At 32.2% G+C, this 25,159-nt stretch overlaps 1 protein-coding gene across 1 annotated transcript in view; it reads left to right on the top strand.

Moving 5' to 3' along the window:
- Window positions 1-25,159, top strand: part of MED23 (mediator complex subunit 23) — a 106,632-nt gene that overhangs the window by 59,833 nt on the left and 21,640 nt on the right. Inside the window, 7 exon segments of the mRNA XM_076511876.1 lie at window positions 8,039-8,110; window positions 10,324-10,434; window positions 12,835-12,894; window positions 13,403-13,512; window positions 15,412-15,530; window positions 15,876-15,974; window positions 24,471-24,608. Coding sequence (XP_076367991.1) covers window positions 8,039-8,110; window positions 10,324-10,434; window positions 12,835-12,894; window positions 13,403-13,512; window positions 15,412-15,530; window positions 15,876-15,974; window positions 24,471-24,608 — 709 coding nt within the window.

Below are 25,159 nucleotides of genomic sequence, written 5' to 3'. Positions count from 1 at the left end.
CTTAAAAATAAGGATAAAAAATCATTTAACCCTGTTGTGATGGGCATCTTTTACTGCATAATGTCACAAGATTTTAGTGACTTACATTCATAGTTTTTTTAACCTAATTTTTGTTTGTGTTTAATAATATATGTTTTAAGTTCTTAATTTAATAGACAGTATTTTATAAAATCCTGAATATCCCCTAGTGTGACACATTATATCTATGTAGCTTCTTTAATTTATCTACTACTCTTCAGATAAGTATGAAATTAAACTTAAATCGCTATAAAAAAAATTGTTACTTAGGTAAACCATAATTTTTATAGTCATCAGTTTTGTTTAGTTACAAAACTTTCAAACAGAAATCAGACCCTTCTTATCACATCCTCTCTTTCAGAATTTGTTAATAGTTCTCTTTTACGTTTAAGTTTATATAATCTATAAACAATAGAAAGCCAAGTTTTTCACCTTTCAAATGACATGTGGTATGATATTGTTTCCTGAATGGAGAATTGTCAAATTGTCAACATCACTGTTACTACAAGCTTCATTCACACAGGGAAAATAATTACTTGCTTGGATGAATTTCTAACATTTCTTGTTACATAGTTGGAAAATTAGAACTATTGTGAGAGTTAGGGGAAATTGTCCACTTTTTGACTGATATTAGTCTATGTTCTTTGGTTTATTATTTCATTAAGTAAAAATTTTTAGTGCATTACTTCCATTAGTCTAATTTGATAGTGTAATGAGACATCCATGTTCCCCAAGTGATTAACATCTTCTAATGGCACAAATAGTAGTTAGATATTGTTCAAAGGGCAAGAAAACCATAAGATTTAATTATAAATAGATCTATACTCTTCCAAGTTTAAATCTACTTAGTATAAACAAATGTAGTTTCATGTTATAATTTGAAATCATTCTAGAAAGAAAAAAGTGTGAATTTACATTTCATTTGATTTGTTGTTTTTTGTCGTTACAAGATCAGTCAAATTGACCAATGTTGTATAAAGTTAGGGTAGAGAAAATAAAATGTAAAGTTTTAGTGAAAACGAATATTTGAAATTTATTTAAGAGGTTTCAGAGGATACACAATCAAATCTGAAATTTCTGAGTTCAAGAAAAGTATTTTTAATTTTAACATGAAAATCACTTTGCTCATGGACTATTCAAAACAAGTACAAATTTTTAATAAAGATACTTTATTAAGAACACAGATTTTTTTGTGTACAAAATACTTATGTGTACTAAAAGTCTGCCATATTTTGTGAGGATACACATATTGTATTAAAAGTTATAGTATTAAAACTATATACAAGGGAAAATGATCCCATGGTTGGTTACTAGGAACAACCCCTTATTGAGAGAGTTAATATATTAAAATCATAAAGGGATTCAGACTTGTTAATTTACAAAATTATATATTTGCTTAACTAAAAATTGTTTAAGTAGCATGCAGTTCTTATTGTTACTCAATGCTGTTGAGTAAAGTAAACAGATTTAATGTGGAATAATATTCAACAAGCCTGTGAAACATTTTCAGTAGTAAAATACACAGAAGAATGATGAACTTAAGATAACATTTAAAATAGAACTACATAGCTATTTGCTTAAACACCATAAAACTAGCTTATTAAAAACCTCATTCCATGTGTTTAATGAATTTTAAGAACTAAATAGATCAGAACTAAAAACAAACTTTTAGATTATTGTCTTCAGAGTATAAATTAAAAACAAATATATTTCCAGATATGTTTAAATTTGAAAATTTAAACTTAGTCCTGCTAGTTTCAAAATTAACGAGGTATAAGTTGGCCCTGTGGTAGAGCTCTTTATTTTGGAGTTGACAAACCATGCTCAGTAATTTGTAACACCACAAAATATTTCATCCCTTCTACTTTATCCTTTGCATTATAAGAGTGACAGTTAATCCTTTAGCATTTTGACTAGCTGTCTTTCTTCTGGTCACTGTTTGAAAATTTGGACAGCCAAAAATAGACGTAGTTACTTTTTTTTACAAATACAAACGTGTTCCATAAAGATTCATGAAGGCTGTTCTGTCAAATTACTCGTATTTTATACATTAGTGTAATACAAACAAGTTATACATTTTGTTAGAGACCAAGTTTATTGAGATTGTAATAGGTCACACTGACAATTGGTAGCAACACATTTCACTTTACAACTTCAGTACATCCCTGCTTAAATACCAGTTAGAAATAATATACTCAAGAAAGCATTAAACATATTAAACTGATTAATCTTCAGTAAATTTAATTAGTGTTAAGAATTCAGAGATCATTAGAAAATACCATACAGTTGTGATAAAAGGATCATTCTTGATTGTGTGTATGTGACAAAAAGCAAAATTAATAAATTAATATATCATCTGAGATGATGCCACACCTCTTCATATAGTTTAGCTATGTTCCTCATGCATCTGTCTCAAAGATTTGCATGCCACTAATCTTGAGGCAAGTCCCATCTAATCTCACATGATCTAACATGAATTGTGCATCTGCATGATAACATAATAATGTGGCAAACCATCCATCAGCAGGAGGTTGTTGACAAACCTCTATACTCAACAACCCCTTCATCCATTTGCACTCAAGAACTTCATTTTTCTCTTTAGCACTGTAGTGGTCAGAATCACTTAAAGTTTTTTTTAGTTTGTGGTCGGTTTCATAAGATTTTATAATTAACATAAGATTTCAAAATAGGTTTTTGCAGTCACTCACTGTACTGACTCCCGTATTTAAAAAAACAAACAAAATTTTCCAAACTGAAGAACCAGTGGGAATCTTTTTCTCTTGGTCTTCCCATTGTGACACCCTCTTCTCCAACAAGTAATACATGAAAGACCCTTACCACAGTCCAGTTCTTAGGCACTGGAGTAGTGCACCATGGAGAACTATTGAGTACCAATATGGTGGGAAGAGGGATGGTGTGACACTATAGCTGTAGACTATATCACCCTTCATATAACTATACATATAATACATGCCTCTTTTGTCCTTCTCCTGCAGCTAGAATCTGTCCAGTTGAGTCAAAGTAAGCATGCATCACTATGCCATGTCTGTTGAGTTGAGACATGTACACATTATTTCATTCTCTGTGGCATGGCTCTTGTGACCTTCTCCCACTGCTTGTGTTTGTGCAATAAAATCTGATGGTAGTGTTCTGGTAGGCATACTACACATTGGCTCTTTTACCTCTTACGAGCAAGTACTTGGATGACCACTTTCTTATTCTGCTCATCCCTGTAACACATAAGACTTGTTTATCTTTTCCTCCTTTTCTTTCTGGGCAAATAGTTACTCCAGGATAAGATGAAATGTGGTTTCTCATGGGTGTGCCCCTATGGGAACCTCTGCCATTGGGTATCACATTCCATGAGTGCTTTCTGAGAGGTCTTCTCAAGGTAACACTTTGCACTGGCCTCTCCAGCATTACACTCTGTGTTTCTAGCTAAATTTTTAAAGAGGTATGGTATCTCAGAAGTTGATATTTTCCTTACATGAAAATGTATTTCCAATATATACCTCTTCATACACACACTCATTAAATTTTTCAACCTCAAACAAACTTTTGAATTCCTTGCATCATCAAAGAATGAAGTTCTCTCAGTGCAAATGCCTATCAGGGGTTGTTGAGTTTAGAGGTGTGTTTCCCTCTATCAGTGGAGAGGATTTTGCTGCATGATTGTGCAGTAGCACAATTCATGTTAGACCATGCAAGATCAGGTGAGAGCTGCCTCAAGGCTAGTGGCATGCAAGTTTTTAAAGTTGATGTACAGGTAAATAAACTGTGTGTAGAAGTGAATATCTATTAAAAAATATGTTCTTAGGTAAAGAAAAAGTTAACTTTCAAGTTTCCAAGCAGTGAAATTGAGTAATCATGCACAAATGGTAAAGACAGATGAAGATTAATTTATTCAAATATTTAACAAGTAATAAAAATTATTATTTGCAATCATTTTATATGTATGTTTTTATTTTGTTTTTCACTTTTGGTCATTTCATTTTGGTGAGATTAGCTCTATTTTAATGTAAGAAACATTTTTAATGTTTAAAGAAATATCTAATTTTGAATTCAGGTAATTTTTTTGTTTTCTTTGTATTGCATGACAGCAAATACTCTAACAAAACATTTGTATGTGTTTCCTTAAAAAAGCAATGACCTTTAAATTTTAAAACAGTAATGATTGGCTTTTTTGACTTGTCAAAAATATTTTGGAATATTTAGTCACCAAAAATGCTTAATATTAAGGTAATAAATAAACTCAATATACTATTGTTTCCTTATTGTATGTTATTAAAAAATCTAATCCAATTCTAATCGTACAGATCAGAACTAAAACTTTACTTTTAGATTTCCCTGTCAGGGAATAAAGTAAAAACAAAGGTTGTGCGTAAACTTGAAAATTTAAAACTATTATTGAGATTAAGGTGATGCAGGTTGGGCTGTAGTAGATCTCTGGAATTTCAAGCCACTTAGCTGAATTCAAATCTGTGTCACATCTCAAAACTTCCCTTCACTTTTAAGTGTGAGATAATTATAAGAGTGACAGTCAGTTCCTTAGCTTGGATGTTGAATAATATGATGCTCTGTTGATGACTGAATGGTAGCAAGTATCATGGTAACTTTGTCATAAATACAAATAGTAAAATTAATCTTTTTAAAGTGTTCATCTTGGAGATTATCAGTCTCCAGAACTTAGTTTACTCTGTATGAAAGATGAATTCTGTTTGTGTATCTCAGGATGGCTGATATGGATATCAACGCTTTTACTAACAAAGCAGAGAACAACGTTTCTACCTCCTTAGGTCATCTTCAGGTTAACAAAGAGAGAGTTTGCAACTGACCATTGCTGGACACATATCTTAGGGATGAGAGTGTAAATAGGTACGGGATTGTAGGTGGCATTGCAGTTAGATGTTAGGTTATTAATAAGTGTAGGTATAAAGGTGTTTCTTTATATTGGTTTAAATTTAGGTTTAATTGCTGTACAAGTAGGGCTTCTTTGATTTTGTATTTGTTTATATTTGTTTCCCTACTTAGTATCTGAGTGTTTTCTATGGTTATGTTGTCTTTATTTGATTTGCAGTGTTCAAAAACGTGTGAAGATGTGTGTTTTTGTGTGTGTGTGTGTGTGTGTGTGTATGTTATTTGAATCTGGTTACCATTTTTGTGCTTGTTTCTCTAATATAGAAGTTGTTGCATTGTTTATTTGATTTCTTAATATGTTTAGTTTTTGTTTCATTTCATGTGCCGAATCCCAGGGGATGTATCGTCCAGTATGGGTGATTTTTCTGGGGATTTCCGTTTTGAATCGTGTACTGGTTCATGTGATCTTGAGGTTGAGAAATGGTATTTGGTAAGTTTTTTTTCCTGAAAATGCCAACAAAACAATGGAAAACAACTACCAGAAAGAAGACAATTTCAACAACAATTCCATTGACAACCAACAATCTACCTATCTTTCCAGGTAGAACTGAAAACATCTATTTCCCCAAAACACCTCAAAACAGTATCTGAACAACCTTTTCAAAGAATGTTCATGTAAAACCATCAGTATAATTTCAGAGAAAAGAAAACTAAAAAAACCTCACATGAAAAGATGTTAATTCTATAAAAAATCTAAAACATGACAACAACGTCACAACCCTAAAAGCAGATAAATGCAACACTACAGTTATAATGAATACAAAAACATTCAAAAAATGAAAAACATCTTATCAGATACAAACAAATCCAACAAAAACCCGTGAAAACCAATTAAACAAAATACCACTATATATGAGAAAAACAAAACATTCTCAGAAAACCTTTATTCTTACCTACAAAGGACCAACTCACATACACCACAACTGTATGGAACTCACAAACCCAATTGCCTACTACAACCCATTATGTCGACCTATGAATCATTTGACTACAACCACGGTAAATATATAGTGTGGGTATTTTCTAAATATGTAACATCAGCTGGCTCCTTTTTCAAAGACTCTTTTAACTTTAAATAGTCAACTAAATCATAAAGCTTCAATGGTCTGTTTTGATGTAATCTCCCTCTTCACAGAAGTCCCAACCATTAAAGTCTGCATGATAGCTTTAGAACTTTCTATCCAAGACTCAAACTCATTGATACAGCAACCAATTAGCAACCCTTATAGAATTCACTACCACCAAAACTCTCTTCATGTTTAATAAATGGCCTGAGTATGGGGAATCCTCTATCATCAGTTCTGGCCAACATTTTCATGATACAGACTGAATCTCAAGTGATCATTTCAGCCTTACACCCACTGCTATACTGGCAGAGGTATGTTGATGATACAACTGCTGGATTCACATCTACAAACACAGTTTTTTTTCAACCATACATCCATAACTCTATACACTCCAACATGAAGTTTACCTGTGAACAGGAAAAAAACTAACTAAATAGCATTTCTCAACCTCAAGATAACAAAAACCGATACTCAACTCAAAGCAGAAATCTATAGAAAAATCACCCAAACTGAACTATACATCCTATGGGACTCAGCACATGAAACAAAACAAAACCTCAACATATTAAGAAACCAAATAAACACAGCCACAAAACTATGTTCACCCAGTAAAATTAATGATGTAATCAACAAAATAAGACAACATTTCATCAACATCAGCAAATTTCCTCCAAAACCTGTGGAAAAAAATTATATGCACACATAAAAATCAACAACAAAGAAACAACAGTAAATCCCAAAATACAACAAACTACAAAATCTTACCCTGCTGTGTACCATATGTTCCTGACATTAGCAAAAAAATAACCAATATTTGGAAAAAAACTTATAACAAAACACAACATTCCAGTAAACACCAAATTTATTGTGAAATTATGCTGATGGTTTTGCATGAAAATTCTTTGAAAAAGTTGTTCAGATACTGTTTTGAGGTGTTTTGGGGAAATAGATGTTTTCAGTTCTACCTGGAAAGATGGGTAGATTGTTGGTTGTCAATGGAATTGTTGTTGAAATTGTCTTCTTTCTGGTAGTTGTTTTCCATTGTTTTGTTGGCATTTGCAGGAAAAAAAACTTACCAAATACCATTTCTCAACCTCAAGATCACACAAACCTGTACACGGTTCAAAACAGAAATCCCCAGAAAAATCACCCATACTGGACTACACATCCCCTGGGATTTGGCACATGAAACAAAACTATGCTCACCCAGTAAAATTAACAATGTAATCAACAAAATAAGACAATATTTCATCAACATCAGCAAATTTCCTCAAAAAAACTGTGGAAAAAAATTATACGCACACAACAAACAAACAACAGTAAATCCCAAGATACAGCGAACTACAAAACCTTTCACTGCTGTCTACCATATATTTTTGACATTAGCAAAAAAATGACCAATATTTGGAAAAAAAAACTTATAACAAAACACAACATTCTAGTAAACACCAAATTTAATCAAAAACCAGGTAAAAAACTAAAACCGATACTATGTAAAAGCTACAATGACAAACACAACACCAACGTTATTTATAAAATACAGTGTAACACTGCCACAACTTCTACATTAGAGAAACAAGCAGAAAAATGGAAACCACATTCAAAGAACACATACAAAGAAAACAAACACATCTTTGCAAGTTTTTGAACACTGCAAATCAAATAAAAACAACATAATCATCGAAAACATCCATAGAAAACATCTAAGTAGGAAAACAAATGCAAAACCAAAGAAGCCCTACTTATATAACAACTGAAATCAAAATTAAAGCAATATAAAGGAACCTTTATTCCTATACTAATGAATAACTTAACATCTAACTGCAACACCCTCTACAATCACATACCTATTTACACTTTTGTCTCCAAGGTGTGCCTGGCAATGGTCAGTTGCAAGTTCTCTTTTTGTTAACCTGAAGGTTGAAAAGTTGTTCTCTGCTTTATTAGTAAAAGTGTTAATATCCATGTCAGCCATCCTGAGATACATTTATACTTCAAGTGGGTTTCTTGTCATCACAAATTCTGTTCTCTTGCAGTATATTGATGCTTTGAATAACCTGATTTGGAAGTGCCATGTCATTACCTTGGATAGATTGATTCTGTGTCTGGTGAGTAGGTTTTCAATTTAGTTTTTTATCATGATCAAAAAGTTTCCATTAATCCTAATGTCATGATTATCTTCTCTATTTAATACATAGTCTTTGAGCCATGAGAATCAACTTGTAGGAATGGGTGGGTAACAGAGAGGTTTCTTGTATTCAAGTTAGAAAAGAAACATACATACTCCAATAAAGGGCTTAATCTGTTAGCCTAAATAAAACTACACTTTACTGCCAAAAAAAACTTTTCTTTCAATGGTGTTTCTCTACAAAAATGTGGAGTTTTGGAGGTTGGATAGATGTGTTCTTCTTGCAAGAAGTAGAAAGAAGTGTTTATGTTGGTGTACTACAACTGACCAAGTAAAAGAACACATTGATTGCCAGATCTTTATTGGTCTAGAACAGATATACAGTCACTGATTGATATATATTTTCTCAGATACCATTCTGGTGCTGCTTGTACTGCTACTGCATTGAGCCTGGTGAGTATTTGTCTGTATTTCTGAGCTGAGACAATGATAACAAAGACAGGGATGACAGGATATCCTACAATACCTTTTGTACATACATTGATCATGTATGTATTCACTGGGCCCGTCATGGCCAAGTGTGTTAAGGCATTCAACTCGTAATCCAAGGGTCGCAGGTTCAAATCCCAGTCGCACCAAACATGCTTGCCCTTTCAGCTATGGGGGGCATTATAATGTGATGGTCAATCCTACTATTTGTTGGTAAAAGAGTAGCCCAAGAGTTGGCGGTGGGTGGTGATGACTAGTTGCCTTCCCTCTAGTCTTACACTGCTAAATTAGGGATGGCTAGTGCAAATAGCCCTCAAGTAGCTTTGCGCAAAATTCAAAACAAAAACAAAACACGTATTCACTGTATTATCATTAAAGAGAAGGAACCTGTGAAATTCAGTCATGCCACAACATGTTGTAAATCATTTGTAAGAACTGCTTTTCCAGTAATTATCTTTACTGGCATAACTCAAGAAAGTAATGGAAGAAATGACAGTATGGGAAATCGGACCCAAAACTTGTGTGATGCAACTTATATGGTCACTAACATGTTTCATGTGGGGCTTCAATAGGGGTGTGGGTTTTACTCCCTCATAGCCTGGAAACTAGTGTGCATGTAACCTCACTGGTGAACAAATCACATTCCATTTACCACAGGAAGTTCAAATCTTAATTTATTATTTAAAAAGAGAGTACCAGAAAGGTTGGGGGGGATCAAACCCCCTGAAAAGTCTCTATGACTTGCAGACTGGGTGTTAAATCATGTATCAAGAATACTATGGGTGTTATGTGTGATGTCAAAATGAAAATAGTCCATTCATTATAGTTTAGTAACAGTGCCAAGACACACAATGAATATTGATTGTTAACTTGTGCTGTGATTGCCATGTTAATATAAATCAGTTACCACTCTGTACTGAGTGCCTAGTAAATTTAAACCAGTTGTTAACATACAAGTCTTTTACTTTACAAAAAGTGATTGTTTTTTCTGTCCATTGAAGTGTGTTGTTGGTGCATTATTATCTGTATTACATTAACAGTTTAAGTTTTCTCAAAACTCAGAATATGTTGATGTTATATTATGTACCACAGTAACATTTTAGTATAAACTAAATATATTCTGCGTATTATCAATTTGGAACCTTGCCAAGACATAAGAATTAATGCTTACTAATTTTATGTGTAATGAGTTTTATCTTACTTTTAGGTAGTTGTGAAGTCTTAAAGTACCCTATGCATTTTTATTATTTCTAAATAATCTAGTGAACGTTATTTTAATTAATTAATTGATGGCAATAAAACAACTGTTGATTTAGTATTTACAATAAAACTACGTTTTTATTATTACACATTTGTAGGTGATGATATGTTTGTATTTTTCATGACAATAAAAACTGTTTATGGTATGTTGTTTGTTAAATGTTAGTGTGTTGAGATTTGTTTGTAAAATCCTATTTGAAGGTCAGGGTATTGTTGTAATAAGTATTATCTGTTGTTAAACTGTATCTGTTTTACATGGACTTCCATAACTTTTTATGTGTGTTGGGTTTCATGCTGAGTTCTTCATCCAGCTTCATAAAGATCAAACATAAAAACAGAAGGAATCTGTAAAAAATATCAACATGTTAAATACATTGCATAAATTTATCCTAAAAAAATTGAGGAGCTCTTACTGTTAAATCATTGGTTGAAATGTTTCCATAGGCTCTGAGAAGTTTTGAAGGCAATGAAGCTCAGGTCTGTTTCTTCATCATTCACATGCTCTTACTGAGACCAGAAGAATTTAAGAACAGAGTATATGATTTTGTGAAAGATGTGAGTATAAGTGCATATTGTAAAAGCACTGAAAATAATGCACTTTTTATAGTAATTATTTTTGTCCAGTATGTACAGCTGTGTCCATAGATGTATAGCCCATGAATTTTGTTTGCTGCTGCACTCAACAATTATTGTCCAGTTATGAGGGCAGGAAATGATCATCTGTTGCTTGAAATCACCAGTTGTTTTCAATAGTTGTTTTAAGTTTTACTAAAATGTGGTTAATTAGCACTGTCACGTAATGTGTTTAGCCTACGTGGAAGTCTTGAAGTTTAACATTTCATTAACTGGTTTGATCTTATGTTAAAATTAATAATAAATCAATCATATTTATAAGTTGTTTAATTTTCAGAATATAACATTCCATTGTCATGTAATCATATCAATAAACAAATGAAATATGCACCAGTCTAAATTCAGTATAAAATTTGCCTACAATTCTTGTAAGATTTCCAGTGTTGATTGTAAACTAGGGCTAAATGAATCAATATATTTTTACTGTGTTGCAAAACAGTTGCCATCTACAAAGTTCTTCTGCCTAAACAATTGTGCAAGTCTTTGTTTATGAGTAATTTAAATGTTACACTGTGTCCACATTCACTTTAATGGATTTGAGCAAATTGTATGTAATTAGACATAAATAAGGCAGCTAGATTTTACTGTGCTACAAAAATTATTTGGGTATCTCTGCTATGGTGTTGCACACAAGGCAACAGCCTTAACAACTAGGCAACATGGATGGAAATTGTTGTCCAGCTTTCAAGATAGCATCAAAGAATGTTTAATACCATATGATGTGCTGTTGGCCAATCATGGCAAATGATTCATGCTAGAAGTTAGACTATTTTATATGTGTATGTTATTATTATTATTATTATTATCCATGTTTCATAGGAAGTAGGTAAAAAACTGTAGAAATCCATGTAATCTAAGGCTTTAGCTTTAACTAAATGTAACTGTTCTTATCTTGTGTATTAGGTTTGTAGTATGTTAATGGTTATGCTTTGAATTTTGATATAATATTCCTAAAACGTGGGTCAAACATGGACCAGTAGTTAATGTGCTATATTTGTCACTCTGAGGTTTTGTAGTTTGTGCCCTGTTAACACTAAAAATAAATCGTGTAATACACTTTCAAGTCATAAGTGTGTTATAAAAGTGACTGTCAAATCCCACTGTTTCATTAGATTAACCCACAAGCTGGTGCTAGGTGTTATTGAGTTTTCTGTCATTTCAAACTGAAGAGTTGTCAGTGCAGGTAGATCTCAAGTAGCTTTGACAACATTCATCAACAAAGAAACTTCACCATCCTGAAACTTACACTAATTGCTCCAGTACATGAGAAAAGTCTATCTTGTTTTTCGATAAAACATTTGTATTTTTGTTTAAAGTCAGTGTTTCAGACCAGTAGTCAAATAACTTGTTATTGAAAGTTCATGCATTGAAAACTACTTTATCATGTTTCAGTTGTGGAAAGACTGTACCAAAGAAACAGTTATAACATTTACTGTTATTCAGTTGCTATTGTATTCTACTTCACAAAGCAATGCTAAAGATTACAAAAGTTCAGTTTGTTTTGAGAAGAAAACAATACTGACATGGAAAGCAGTAATGTTTCAAATTGTATACCTTTGTTCTGAAATATATTTCTACTTTTAAGGCATGTTAAGGTTGCTCTATTAAAAATCAACTGTTCAAGGATTTTTAAAGAAATGCTTTGCAAGGATAGAACAAAACTTTTCAAACACAAACAATGTGTGTGAAATTTCATACTCTTCATTCTGTATAATATTTTTCTAAGTTATTATGGTGGTCATATCAGTTGTGTGAACCTTATCAAATAAAGCCATATATTTTGAGAAACAAATCTGCTTTAGAGAGGATTTTTATTGCAGCTATGTTTAATATTGTTGTAAATTTTTCATTGTTACTAATACCAGGTAGTAATGTTCCTGCACTCTTACCATGTAGTATTGAGCCCAGTTAAATATAGCTGTATTAGACCTATATGTATTACTGTGTGCAAGTCTGGAAAAAGTAAAGTTAGAGTGTTTAATGCAAAATGGTAATTTCAAAATTATATTTTGTGTGATGTTTTAGTTTTATGTATGTACGTGTGTGTACATATATCAGAATATGACAATTTTATTGAATTAAAAGTCTATTTTAATATATTTTGCACAAGGAAGATTCAGTAACCTTGCATTACAGATATGAATTATGTTCAGTGTACTACTTTGCTAAAATTAATCAACATAAATATAATCAAAATTATATATACAGTTAAAATTGTATATATCTACCCTTTATTTTAAGATTCCATTGTAGCTATATTTCAGAACTACCAGTCTGATTAATCTTCCTTGTAACTAAGCTGTGATGCTACTTTGATTACAGAACTCTCCAGAACATTGGAAACAAACCAATTGGCATGAAAACCATGTGATGTTTCAACGGGTACATGTTACTTCTTTATGTTTACTACCAGTTTAAAAGTAACTTTTGTGACAATCAATGATTTATTTGAAGAAATTGTGATAAAATGTTTAAACCTTTTATTAAATTTTAGGTATATTTGACCTAACACTAGTTGCCATAATATTATGAGAAAATTAATTATATTTTTCATTTTATAGTAGAGTTTACATTATTTTACTATTATTTAACATGAAACAGTAAAAGTTATCTTAAGAAAAAATATATGTTATGTGGCTTTTAAATTTGTTGGTCACTGATTCAAATCCGTGTGATCCAAAACATTAAAGATGTACATAAATTCAGAACATATTGTGAGAACTGAGATCACATCACCAAAAAATGCTTTCTGAAACTTAAAATCTTATTCAATAAAAGCTGTTTTAAGAATATTCAGAAAATCCTTTTTTGTAAGAAAAGCAAAATATATATTTTGAATTATGTTGTCAAGATACAGTAAACAAACTTGAGTCTTTTAAAATATACTCAGAAATATCCCGAAAAGTTCTATTTTGAAGGACTTCAAGACATGAGTGGACAAGGCAGCCAACACATATACCATCCAGTTTACTTTGGAAATGTCTGTCTCGATTTCTTCCAGTAAGCTTTACTTAATACTCCATTGAGTGTTTGAAGTATAGGATTTTATATAATATTATTCCTAATACATCGGTGTTGACTGTTACAGGATTTGTTTCATCTAACTTGCAGTTTTGGTACAATATAGATAAAAATCCATTTCAAGATAGAAATGTTGAATAAAATCACTTGTGTATGAGTGCATTCATCTATCAGAATCCTTTTTTTCACTAACTTGTTTAAGAAAAATTGACTATAATAATTATTCTTATACTTTCAAGTGATGAAATTGTTTTGTAAGAACTAAAATGTGTGTATTTCTTCTGAACATGTATGTACGTTTCTGTAGTAATATTTGCATTCTCTGTTGGTAGTTTGTTATAAAATATTGGTGTTGAATATAATGTTGAGTTGTCATAAAAATTGTTATAGAAATGTCATTAAAATTTAAAATTGATGCTGACTTCTCTGTTTTTGAATTGTAGACTAATAATTTTAATTTTGTAACTGTTGAAATACCAACATATAAAATTTTACTTATAGTATAAAAATGTTCAAATTTGTACTTCTACAGAAAAAATGGTTATCCAGGATCTTAATTTATAAGTTGACTTTTTAGTTCATATCTGTGTTGTTGGTTTACTTTTGATCAGGAGTTATTAATAAAACCTTATAAATAAAATTAGTTTCTTTTAAGAACAAAAACAAGGCTCTTTCTTATTGTTTTGAAATGTTAAATATTATTTTATTAATAAGAATTATGCATTTAATTGAAAATATTAACTTGACGTACTTCATTTTGTGAGTAATGCTGCAATAGCAGAAGCTTTCTCAACTGGAAACTCCCTGTGTTTAATATGTGAATCAACATCTGTTTTTTTATTTACAGAATTAAAAGTTGAACCTCATTGACCAAAAAATAAGCTTTTAAAATTTGTCTTTTTTTATAAAGTAATTAGCCACACACACTTTACATATTATTAAATAAGCTTAAAAGTGGTGATAATTTATATTACATGTTAGCAAAAGGTTATCTTGTCACTTGTTCATTTTCTTTTCTTTTTTTTTCTTTCTGCATTCACATGTAGTTATAGTAAGGCTGATGATGGCTGTTGTTGTTTTTTTCTGTCAAGATTACATATAACTGTAGTAAAGCTGGTGGCAGTTGTTAAGTTTGTTGTTTTTGTGTGTGTAAAGTTTACATGTAGCTACAGTAAGGTTATAACAACAGTTGTTTTCTGTGTGTATCAAACTTAAATGTAGCTATAGTAAGGCTGGTGACAGTTTTTAATATTGTCATGTTTCTGTTTCAAGCTCATATGTAGCTAAAGTAAGCCTGGTGGCAGTTGTTCAGTTTGTTATATGAAGTATACAGACAGTTACAGTATGCCTGAAGATAGTTGTTCAGTTTGTTGTTTGTGTAAAGTGAACATGTAACTACAGCAAAGCTAATGGCAGATGTTACTTTGTGTATTACTGATAAATGGTAAATGATCATCTGTTTTTATTGTTCTCTTAGTTTGTAATCATTTTTTACTTATAACTGCTACATAACCATCTGTTACTGAATTTCCTGAAAATGGTGGTTATTATTACTGTAATTTTAATTACAACATTTTTGGTGTGTTCCTACTGAAAAAGTTTATTAATCAAGTTTTATTGTGTCTCCATGTTAATAAATATTAACCTTTATTTATGATATAGCAAATTATTTATAATTCTCTATAATTAACAGATATCATTGTTGTGTTTGACACTAGCTACTTTATAGCCATCAGTTAGGTTTCCAGTGTTATAGATATAGTTTATAGTTTTTGCATTTTTGATTTTGAATGCTTAACAATAATCTGCTATTACTGTTACATACTAATCGATGTACACTGTTTTGTTTGCTCATTGGCTTTGTAATAATCACCCAAGTTTTTCTTAGGTGATGGATATAGTGATTCATCGTTTCCTAGAGCTTGCACCAGTGGCTCCTGTGTCGATGTCTGTTGAAGGATTACTGGATCAGTTGGGTTGCCTTTACAAGTTCCATGGTAAGAAAAATGTGAGACATTGAATATCTTTACCTGTTATTGATGGTAGATTTCCTCATTAAATAATATAATTATTTGTATTCCTGTATTTTATTTTATTTTTTGTAAAAGCTGTTTGCAAAGTTTGAAGAAAAAAGACAATGAAACAACTTTTACTTTAACAATATGTTTTTTTTTGTATTTTGTTTATTAATTATACATATGATTGGTCACTTTTACATTAAAAAATTTAATAACGATGTGAAAAGAAAAAAAAAGGAATGTTTAATACAGTTTAAGAATTAGCTTTACGACAGACTTGTAAAGTTTTTTTAGATTGTATGTGCTGATGTTTTTTTTATCCAGATCATCCTGTTACATATCTGTACAATACCCTTCATTACTATGAACAGAAGTTGAAGGACAGGTCAACATTGAAGAGAAAATTAGTTTCTTCAATTATTGGTATGTAAAAGGCAAAAATGTGTGAAATTGGTGCATATTTTACTTTTTCTTGTTACATATTCATATTTTCATAAACCTTCTTAATCTTGATTTTTAACTTAGCCTAAATTAATGATATTTTAGAATTATTTCCCTCAGTGTTGATTCTTGTACATGTTGAGGGGACCTCCTAGAGAAGGTTCTATTCTTTCATTTTACCTCCTTTGGGATCTAAACATCCACCCACATGTTTGGCATTTCAAGAAGGAGAGGAGAGGATCCTTGTGGTTGAGGGGTCTAACCCTAAAACATCTCTAGATGGGTGGCCTTGTGGTGGCCTCCTTAGAGTCAGTCGTCCACTTAGGCTAAGGTCAACCAAGTACCAATGTTAGATATTCTCAACAGATGTTGTGGACATTGTATCTGATGCTGGTGTTTGGGTGTAGTACTCACAAAACCATGGTGTTACTGCAGTGTCCTTGTTTGGTATTGTAGTGTGTCCCCTCATAGGGCTCCATGGTTAGTGGGGTTGGTAGGCACCAAAACATTCTTTCTTTATTATGAATCTCCCTAATAAAAACTTAAGTAAAATAATGAAAAAAACAGTTCATAGGTAAACAACCACATCTTTAAGATTCTAAGCAGTGATCTTCAATATCTATAATGCCTGTACTTTATTTTCTTATATTACATTCTCTTTCAGATGAACCTTTAGGGCAAACATCTCCCTTTTTTATTCAGAAGGGACTAGAAAGACTTGCTGGCTCTCCTAAGTAAGTCAAAAAGCTTTGCTCTTGTGACATATTGATGGAAACATCCACATCTAAACACAGTGAACTCCTCTTACATTCATAGGCAATTGGGGATATACCCATTGAGGTTACTCCCCATGCTACTTTGAATTTGTCACAAGGAGTTATTGTTGAGAGGGATTTGAAGAACATCCCAAAGTTGGAGATTCTTATTGGTTTCTCCACCCAAGGAGTTTCTGGAGTGAGGCATATCTCCACTTGCAAAGATGGAATTATGATGCTGACCAGTGTCCTCATTTTAACATGTATATCACTGTGTCCACCTGCTACCATCGAGGCAGGTTATCTTAATTGCAAGGCATGACCATATATTCCAAACCCTCTCAGATGTTTCCAGTGTCAGTGGTTTGGGCACTCGAAGACATCATGTCATAGTTTTTTGACATCTGCTCGTTGTGGTGGCAAGGGCCACAATGCTTATGAGTGTGAAACAGATCCTCATTCCATTAATTGTAATGGCTCTCACCCATTCTACTTTTATTCTTGCCTGAAATGGTTGGAAGAAAAAGAGGTGCAGCATTTGAAAATTATTCAAAACATTACTCATCCTGAAGCTTGAAAGTTACTGTCCACTACTTCATCTAGGATGTATGCTGCTGCACTTCATTCCACTACTACAATGGGAGTGCAGATTAATCTGTCCATACCTCTGAAAGAATCATTCTCAAACCATATGAAAAGTATTTTGACCACCATGGTTTTAAAAGTTGATAAATCAATGTCAACACCCATCTCTGTTCCTAACATTCATTCCAGCAAATTCCAAGATCCACTTCCTTTGATTCCAGGTACTTGGCATTTCCTCAAGTACATCTTCTCCTCCTGACCCAAGATGCAAAATGATCCTTTGTTCATGTTGTTTAGTCACTGCAGTCCTCTTCCGACAACAGAAATCTGCCCAATTGACCCAGGGCAGGATCCATGGAGGTTGATAGACCTTTCTCAAATAAAGAAGAAAGCATGATCAAAAACAGAAATGCTTTCCATCCAATTCGCCTACACGTAAATAAAAATGGCCACTTTGATACAATGGAACTGTTAAGGTGTATGTTCTAATCTGGATGATATCAAGGCACTGATTGCTTCCTTCCATCCTGTATGTCTTTCCTTACAGGAAACATTCCTAAAACCTGTCGATACAGTCACCTTTCAGCATTTTCTTTGTACTGAAATGGCAGGTTGTGTGATAGATGAGTGCATGGAGAGGTGGCACTGTTGGTTGATGAGCATGTGCCCACCCTGTCTTTGCAACTCAACACACTCTTAGAGGCCACAGACATTCTTGTTTCCCTTGGTCATACCATCACTGTTTGTTCTCTCTACCTTTCTCCTGAAGAGACCTATAATCAGTCAGACCTTGATGCTCTCATTGGATAGTGCCATCTCCTTTTTTAATTCTGGAGGACTTTAATGAACATAATCCTCTCTGGGGAGGTACTGATATTGACGGGAGGGGTCACTCCATAGAGCGTATTTTCTCAGATCACAACCTTTCTCTTTTCAATACTAGTTATTATACTTATTTTCATGCACCTAGTCAATCCTTTTATGCTATTGATATCTCAGTTTGCTCCCCTTCACTATTTTCCCACTTTTCATGGAGGGTTGACAGTAACCCACGAGGCAGTGATCATTTTCCTATCATTTTGAGAAAGACTGGCTGTGGTTGATGCCACCTGATCTATGTGCCACAGTGGAAGCTTGATCAAACCAACTGGCTCTCTTTTGTTGCACTTGAAGAACTTGATCCTGTCATTGTCTGTAAGCCATAAATAAATGGCAACAGTGACTGACTATATTATACAGGCAGCTGCTCAATGTATTCCTAAAGCCTCAACACTTTTTCCATGATATCCTCATTCATGGTGGAATCCAGCTTGTCACATGGCATGGAAGGCTCAAATATATTTTGTAGGTATACCACATTCTCAAATGGCATTGCTTTCCAGCAGGCCCTTGCACATGCTTGGCAGGTAAGATCTCAAAGCCAGAAGGAATCTTGGATTAAGTTCACAACCAACATCTCTTCTACCACCAGTTTCAAGGTCATATGGGACAAGATTTGAAAGGTCAGTGGGCAATATAATTCTGTCACCCTTTCGATCTTGGTCTCTGATGGCCAGGAGGTAGCTAATATCCAGAGCATCCTCAATACTCTCGGCAGAAGCTTTTGCCAGATACCTAGCACTTCTGCTTCATCCTCCACCTTCTTGGCCATCAAGACTCAGGCAGAGTGATCACTTCTTTCCTTTTGAGCTGATCATTGCTACGACTATAATTGCCCCTTTACACTAGTGGAACTCAAACTGGCCCTTCATTGGTTGGACCTGATGATGTACACTATGAGATGCTGTGCCATCTATCTTGTGATTTTCTTGCTGTTCTTCTGTTTGTATTTATCTGGATCTGGATCTGGCAGGAGAATGTTTTTCCTGATGGATGGCACCAAGCTGTTGTCTTACCTTTTTGTAAACCTGGGAAGGATCCCAAGATTCATTCAAACTACCACCCAATTGCTTTGATGAGCTGTCTGTGTAAGACCTTAGTGAGGATGGTTAATGCTCGTCTTGTTTCATCCGAGGAACCACACAATTTTATTTACAATTTTTTAATGGGCAGGCGATTCCACGTTCATGTGGGTGCAACACTTTCCAATTCTTTTCTACAGGAACTTGGAGTCTCTCAGAGCTGTGTTTTGAGTATCACACTTTTCAGTATAAAGATTTATGCCATCACTGAACAACTCCCTCTTACTCTTACAAATGGGCTCTAAGTCAACATGTTCCACATCTCATGTTAGTTGTCAAACGTGAGGTATATTGAGTGGCAGCTACAAACTGCCCTCAATTGTTTATTGAAGTGGACCACAGCAAATGTTTTAACTTCTCTCTCTCTAAAACCTTTTGCATGCACTTTTGCTGCCAATGGGGTATTCACCACTGATCCTGAACTTCCTTGTTGAAGTTGTGCTACCCATGGTTCCTGAGACAAATTTCTTGGGGCTTATATTTGACCTTAAGCTGACCTTTACACTACACATAAAGCAGCTACAAGTCAAATGCACAAGAGCACTGGACATCCTCCGTGCCAAAAGGTTGATGGACAATGCTATTAATTAGCTGCTTTCCCTGTAACCTGAAAGCTCAAAATTAACAGTGTTTGTGCACAGGTAACATTTTTTGTAGTTTTGTGTGGAAATTCTGAAACAAGCAAAATCAAATATTCAGCTCATTTACATTACAGTTCTTAAATTTTTCACCATGGGCTGAGTTCCTGGAACCAATCTTGTAACGATTTTGTGCTTGTTTTAAGTCAATTTTTTATTAAGTTTGAATATTGTGTTTTCATGCCATAGCTTTTAAATTAGTAAACATATGATAAAATTTGGAGATTGTCAGTAAACATTACAATACTTTCATATGTAAAATGCCCCCCAGTGACACAGCAGTATGTCTCCAGACTTTCAACAGTAGAATCTGAGTGTCAATACCCACAGTGGGCAGATAACTGATATCCTATTGTGTAACTTTTTGCTTAATTAAAAACAAACATATATTAAATCATTAAAAATATTAAAAGTTTTCCTCATGCCTTTTTTTCCTCTTTTTTGAATATTACCTGTCCAACTTGCAAAGTAAATATATTTTAAGGTTAAAAATGCTTTTATGCATCAGAAGATAGAAGATAGTTATCAAATGTTTTTTTCAGGAAAAAACTTTTATTTTATTTGTTAATTTCACTAAGAAATTTCTATACAAGTTTGTTAGAACTGACTGATCTCATATCAACCATAAAAAAAGTTGGGAAATAAATATAAATTACTCTTCTTTTGTTCTGGAATGACAACAGATTATAACACAAAAACATAAATGTTTAGACTAAATAGCTTAAATCTCATAACATTATACATTTATATATATATATTTAATATATTATTTTTATTGTATTGACATTTCAGCTGTGTCTGGCTAACAGTACAGAAGTAACAATGATGTGGCACTCATACTACAGTATCTAATAATATGAAACTGACCTTGAGTCTTTACAAAATATCTCTATCTTGGCTGTGTTTTATCAGACTAGTATTTTGTAATATACAGACACATTTCAGTTTAAATCTACATATGTATGTAGATTATTACTATTTAGAAATAAGTTATTAAACATATTTGTCTTAAAATATAGAACATAAATAAAGAAAGTAAAGCAGATAATTACAATTATTGCTTTTTGTTGTGACCTTTGTACTTGGTTTCCTCTTGATACAAGTTGCTAAACCTTTCAAAATTTCACACACACAAAGGATATAAAATGAAAATAATTCTTGTATGTTGAATGAATAAAAGGTCATAAATTATATCAATACCATAGAATTCCACTGTAATTTATCAAGCTTAGTAACTAACCTTTTTTTGGTCTAAAAAATATATAAAATTTCAAGCAGATTAACCTGTTGACTGCCAAGTATTTCAGCTGCTACATTACAACTTTAATGCTTCTTCATTTTGTAACTTTTTTGTGACACCATTTTGGATTGAAAGTGAAACAATTTGTAAGTAGGTCAAATGCATGTATGGTGCTGACATGTAGCATTGAAGTTAGGTATTATTGAGAACGAATTTACTCGTCCGTGGCACTGTGTTACTGATCGGCTTGGACGAGTTATCTCATCTATGGCACTGAACAGGCTAAATACACTACCTACCTGCTTGAAATTATGATTTGAAAGAATGAGGTGGCCTCCTAACACAGTAAAATAGTTGGGAAAACCACCAGGAAAATATTCTGAGCATTTGTTTGCTTATTCACAAATGTATTGAAGTAAGTGTATATAAGGGAATGTTTCCAAAAATGGAAAGAAATGAGTGAGGCAACTGTTTTGATTCAGTAAGTAAACGATATCTCAGTAAAATGAAAAGATATGATGTTCTTATTATCAGTATTGATAATTTAAGTTCCTAATTTATATGAAACTATAGACTTTGTATTTGGCCATCACAAACATAATTTGTACCAATGCTCCATTTAACATACCATGTTAACACACAGAAATCGATATTTAACTGTGTTTATTTTAATATTTATTTTTAAATTAAGAAATTGGATAATGTATAATACTAAAATTTGAATTATAACCTACAGCTTGATATCAAACTTATTGATATAAATTCATGAAATAATTTAATAAAATTTTGTACACTATTCAACAAATGTGATGACCCATCTGGAAAGATTTAAGTAGGAAAGTATTTGTTTCTGGGGTTTGTTTGTTTGTTTTTTACATATTATTTATATGTGGTCTCATTGTTACACTTACACTACTATTTTTAATGATAAAGTACCTGTATGATAGTGATCAAATACCTACCTACATAAAATATTTGTTCATGTGTCTGTAATACTATTAGTGTGAATTAACTTGTTTGTAGATAAATCTTGTTATTTGGTTTTATTTTTAAAGAGCAAAAAAATGCTTAAAAATTATATTTTGATATGTTCTTGAATTTTATATAGTGTCTACTTGTGAATGAATTATATTAAATGTTAAAAGACAAATGTTTATATTTCTTTCCAATTTGTGAACTTTCAATACATAACCAGTTATATACATCATTAAATAGCATTTTCAGTGTAAAACATCCTTGTGACCATTTGCACAATTGTTAATACAAGTTTTATAGAAAAATGTTTACTTTTATTCAGCATACACACAATTTGTTAGCAAATATTTTGCTTAACAAGTGTTTGCAGAAAACTGCTATTGACAAACTCCAGTGTATTTTTTTTCCTGTTTATTTCATAAACCAATGTTACTTTTCTTTTAATATTATTGGGTTAAACACAGCCCATTGGTTATTATTCCAAACTATGGATTTGTGGGCTCTTCACTTGTATCCCACTACTATAAAAAGTTTTGTCTGTGGGTATGTTACAATGATAGCATTCAAATTCCACTGTTCAGTTACACAGTAGTAGCCTAAGAGTTAAAGTTGAGTACTGTTGACTAAATTATCATTTAGATATTGATAGTCTTTTAAAAAATAGCTTTGCATATATATCTGAAGATACTCATAAAAACCAACGGTTATTTGTATTTTATATTTTCGTTAGCCTGTTTTTTGTGTTGAGTTTCTTTTTAGTATGTTATTGTTATGGTTACAAGAGTAAGACTTTTAAAAACAAATTATGTGACAGTAAAGCACAATGTAATAATATTAAGTAGTTTGGTGCAAGATATTCAACCATAAATTAATATACTCTTTGTCATAATTTATGTTGTACTATGGGTAACGTAAAAGTCAAAGATGCAAGAGTTTATATGTTTTATAGTTTTTCACCTTACAGTTTTCTGCTTTAATTTGCTTAACCTCTAGAACTTTCCAAGTGAATGTCTAAAGTTTGTTTTCAGTATAATTTTATATTTTATCTGTTATTTTTATCCACCCTATCATATTATGAACTTGTTTGATTTGACTGATCTTTCAAACACCACAACAAAAAAGGAAATAAATCTAAATTACTTTTTTTACTTTCTAGAGTGACTGCAGATTATAACAATTATTTATCCTAAACAGTCTTGGGCTTGTAACAGTTTACCTCACTTTTTCTTTTATTTTATTGTTTCATTGTTCTTTGAACCAACTCTAATTATTAAATCCGAGAAGTCACTCAGTGAGTAAATAACTCATGATAAGTAAATTACTGAATTATGTAACACTCTTGCAACGTGTGTATGCCTCACTGAGAAGTTTTCTTTTTAATTTTTGTTTCTTTATCTAATCTAATAAACTTCAGGTTTTTATATTTTAATTACTTTTATAGCAATAAATGTGCATAAAAACAATAAATTTAGTATTTCTGTGAAAGTCTTATGTTTTTTTACACTCAAGAGTCTTAATAAAAGTTAACCTTAATTTTTGGCAAGGTTGTGTACTTTATTGAATTTTTATTTACTTCAAATATGCAATTTACAAACCAATAATATGCACAAAAAATATGTCTTATTCTGTTATAATTTAACTGATTTTGTGCTAAACTTAGTGACAGCATAATTGAATATGTTGACCAAATGTGTCACACTTAGTAAGGTTTATTTGTACATTAAAATGTAGCGTGTGTCACCACAAGCAGTGTATTTACTACAAATACACCTGATTCATGGTGAATTGTTAATCATTTTAGAGTGTAACACTGCATGGATACAGTTATGGCTGAAAGCATATGACATAGCACTATCTGGGGAAAAATATTTGCACAGTGAGGTAGTTAAAGCCAAAAGACAACATTTTGCAAAAGAAAGCTTTCAGCGTTTTCCATGGAATCACATGCAATCCGAATGGAACACATATATATAAACGTGTGTGTGTGTGTGTGTGTGTGTGAAGTCAAGAGTGGACTTTTGTACCTTTGATTTACTTAAAAAGGACCTTGGAAGTGAATGTCCAAGTGCAATACAGAGATTTTGGAAAGTCTATCATGAGCTGTAATATAAGGTAAACTTTGCAATCCACTGCAGATTCATATTACAATGTAATTTATTATCTTAGACAGTAATTTGTAATTGTATTCATCAGACTGGCAGGATAATGGAAGCAGTAGTTCAAAAAGCAACTTCAGACACAAACCATTATTTTTATAAAGTATTTACTTTCAGTATATACAGATCTCTAAATTGTAATGATGAAACGTTAACGTGTTGGTTTAGGTTCTCTGAAGGACATCCGTCCTCGAGATTGGGCATTAACTGAAGACTTTTTGGCTTATGCCCAACGTCCTTCTGAAGACATCAACTGGATGCCAGAGCTTGACTACTATGTTCGTCTTATGGAACGTCTAGTAAACAGTATCATTTTTTTAAAGTACCAAAAAATTTAAATTTTCAAACTTCTTAATGAAGTGAATAAAAGAGGTTGTGTTGAAATGAGTTAACAACTCTGTTTGTTCTAAAAGAGTAGTTTCTATTTGTTTTAGAAGTAGATAGCTTTTGATGCTTTTTGTATCTATGTTAATAAGATATTGGTATATCCATTAAGTATATCATGTCAAAAATACAAAGCAATTTGACAGTATAAATTGCATTGCATTTTCTTACAGAGTATTACTGTTGTACATAAGCATCAATGTTTCAGTGGAAATGATATTTTTGTTGTTGAGTATCACAGTTAACATAGAAACCTCAGGTGTTCCTTAAGGAATAAGATTTTATTTTGAGAAACATTTCTGACTGACATTAATACTTTTTTATTCAGTAAGGATTTGTAAAATAAAGAACTTTGATAACTTGATTGTTACAAGGTACTTTTTACAGATATAAATGATATTTGTACATATGTAAATCCCAAGTATGAAAAAAATATACTGATGTATTAATTCTCAAAATTGGTTCAGCTAGTT

Source organism: Tachypleus tridentatus, chromosome 7, assembly GCF_004210375.1.
Source record: "Tachypleus tridentatus isolate NWPU-2018 chromosome 7, ASM421037v1, whole genome shotgun sequence".
NCBI lineage: Eukaryota > Metazoa > Arthropoda > Merostomata > Xiphosura > Limulidae > Tachypleus > Tachypleus tridentatus.
This window is presented reverse-complemented; position numbering and strand designations above follow the sequence as displayed.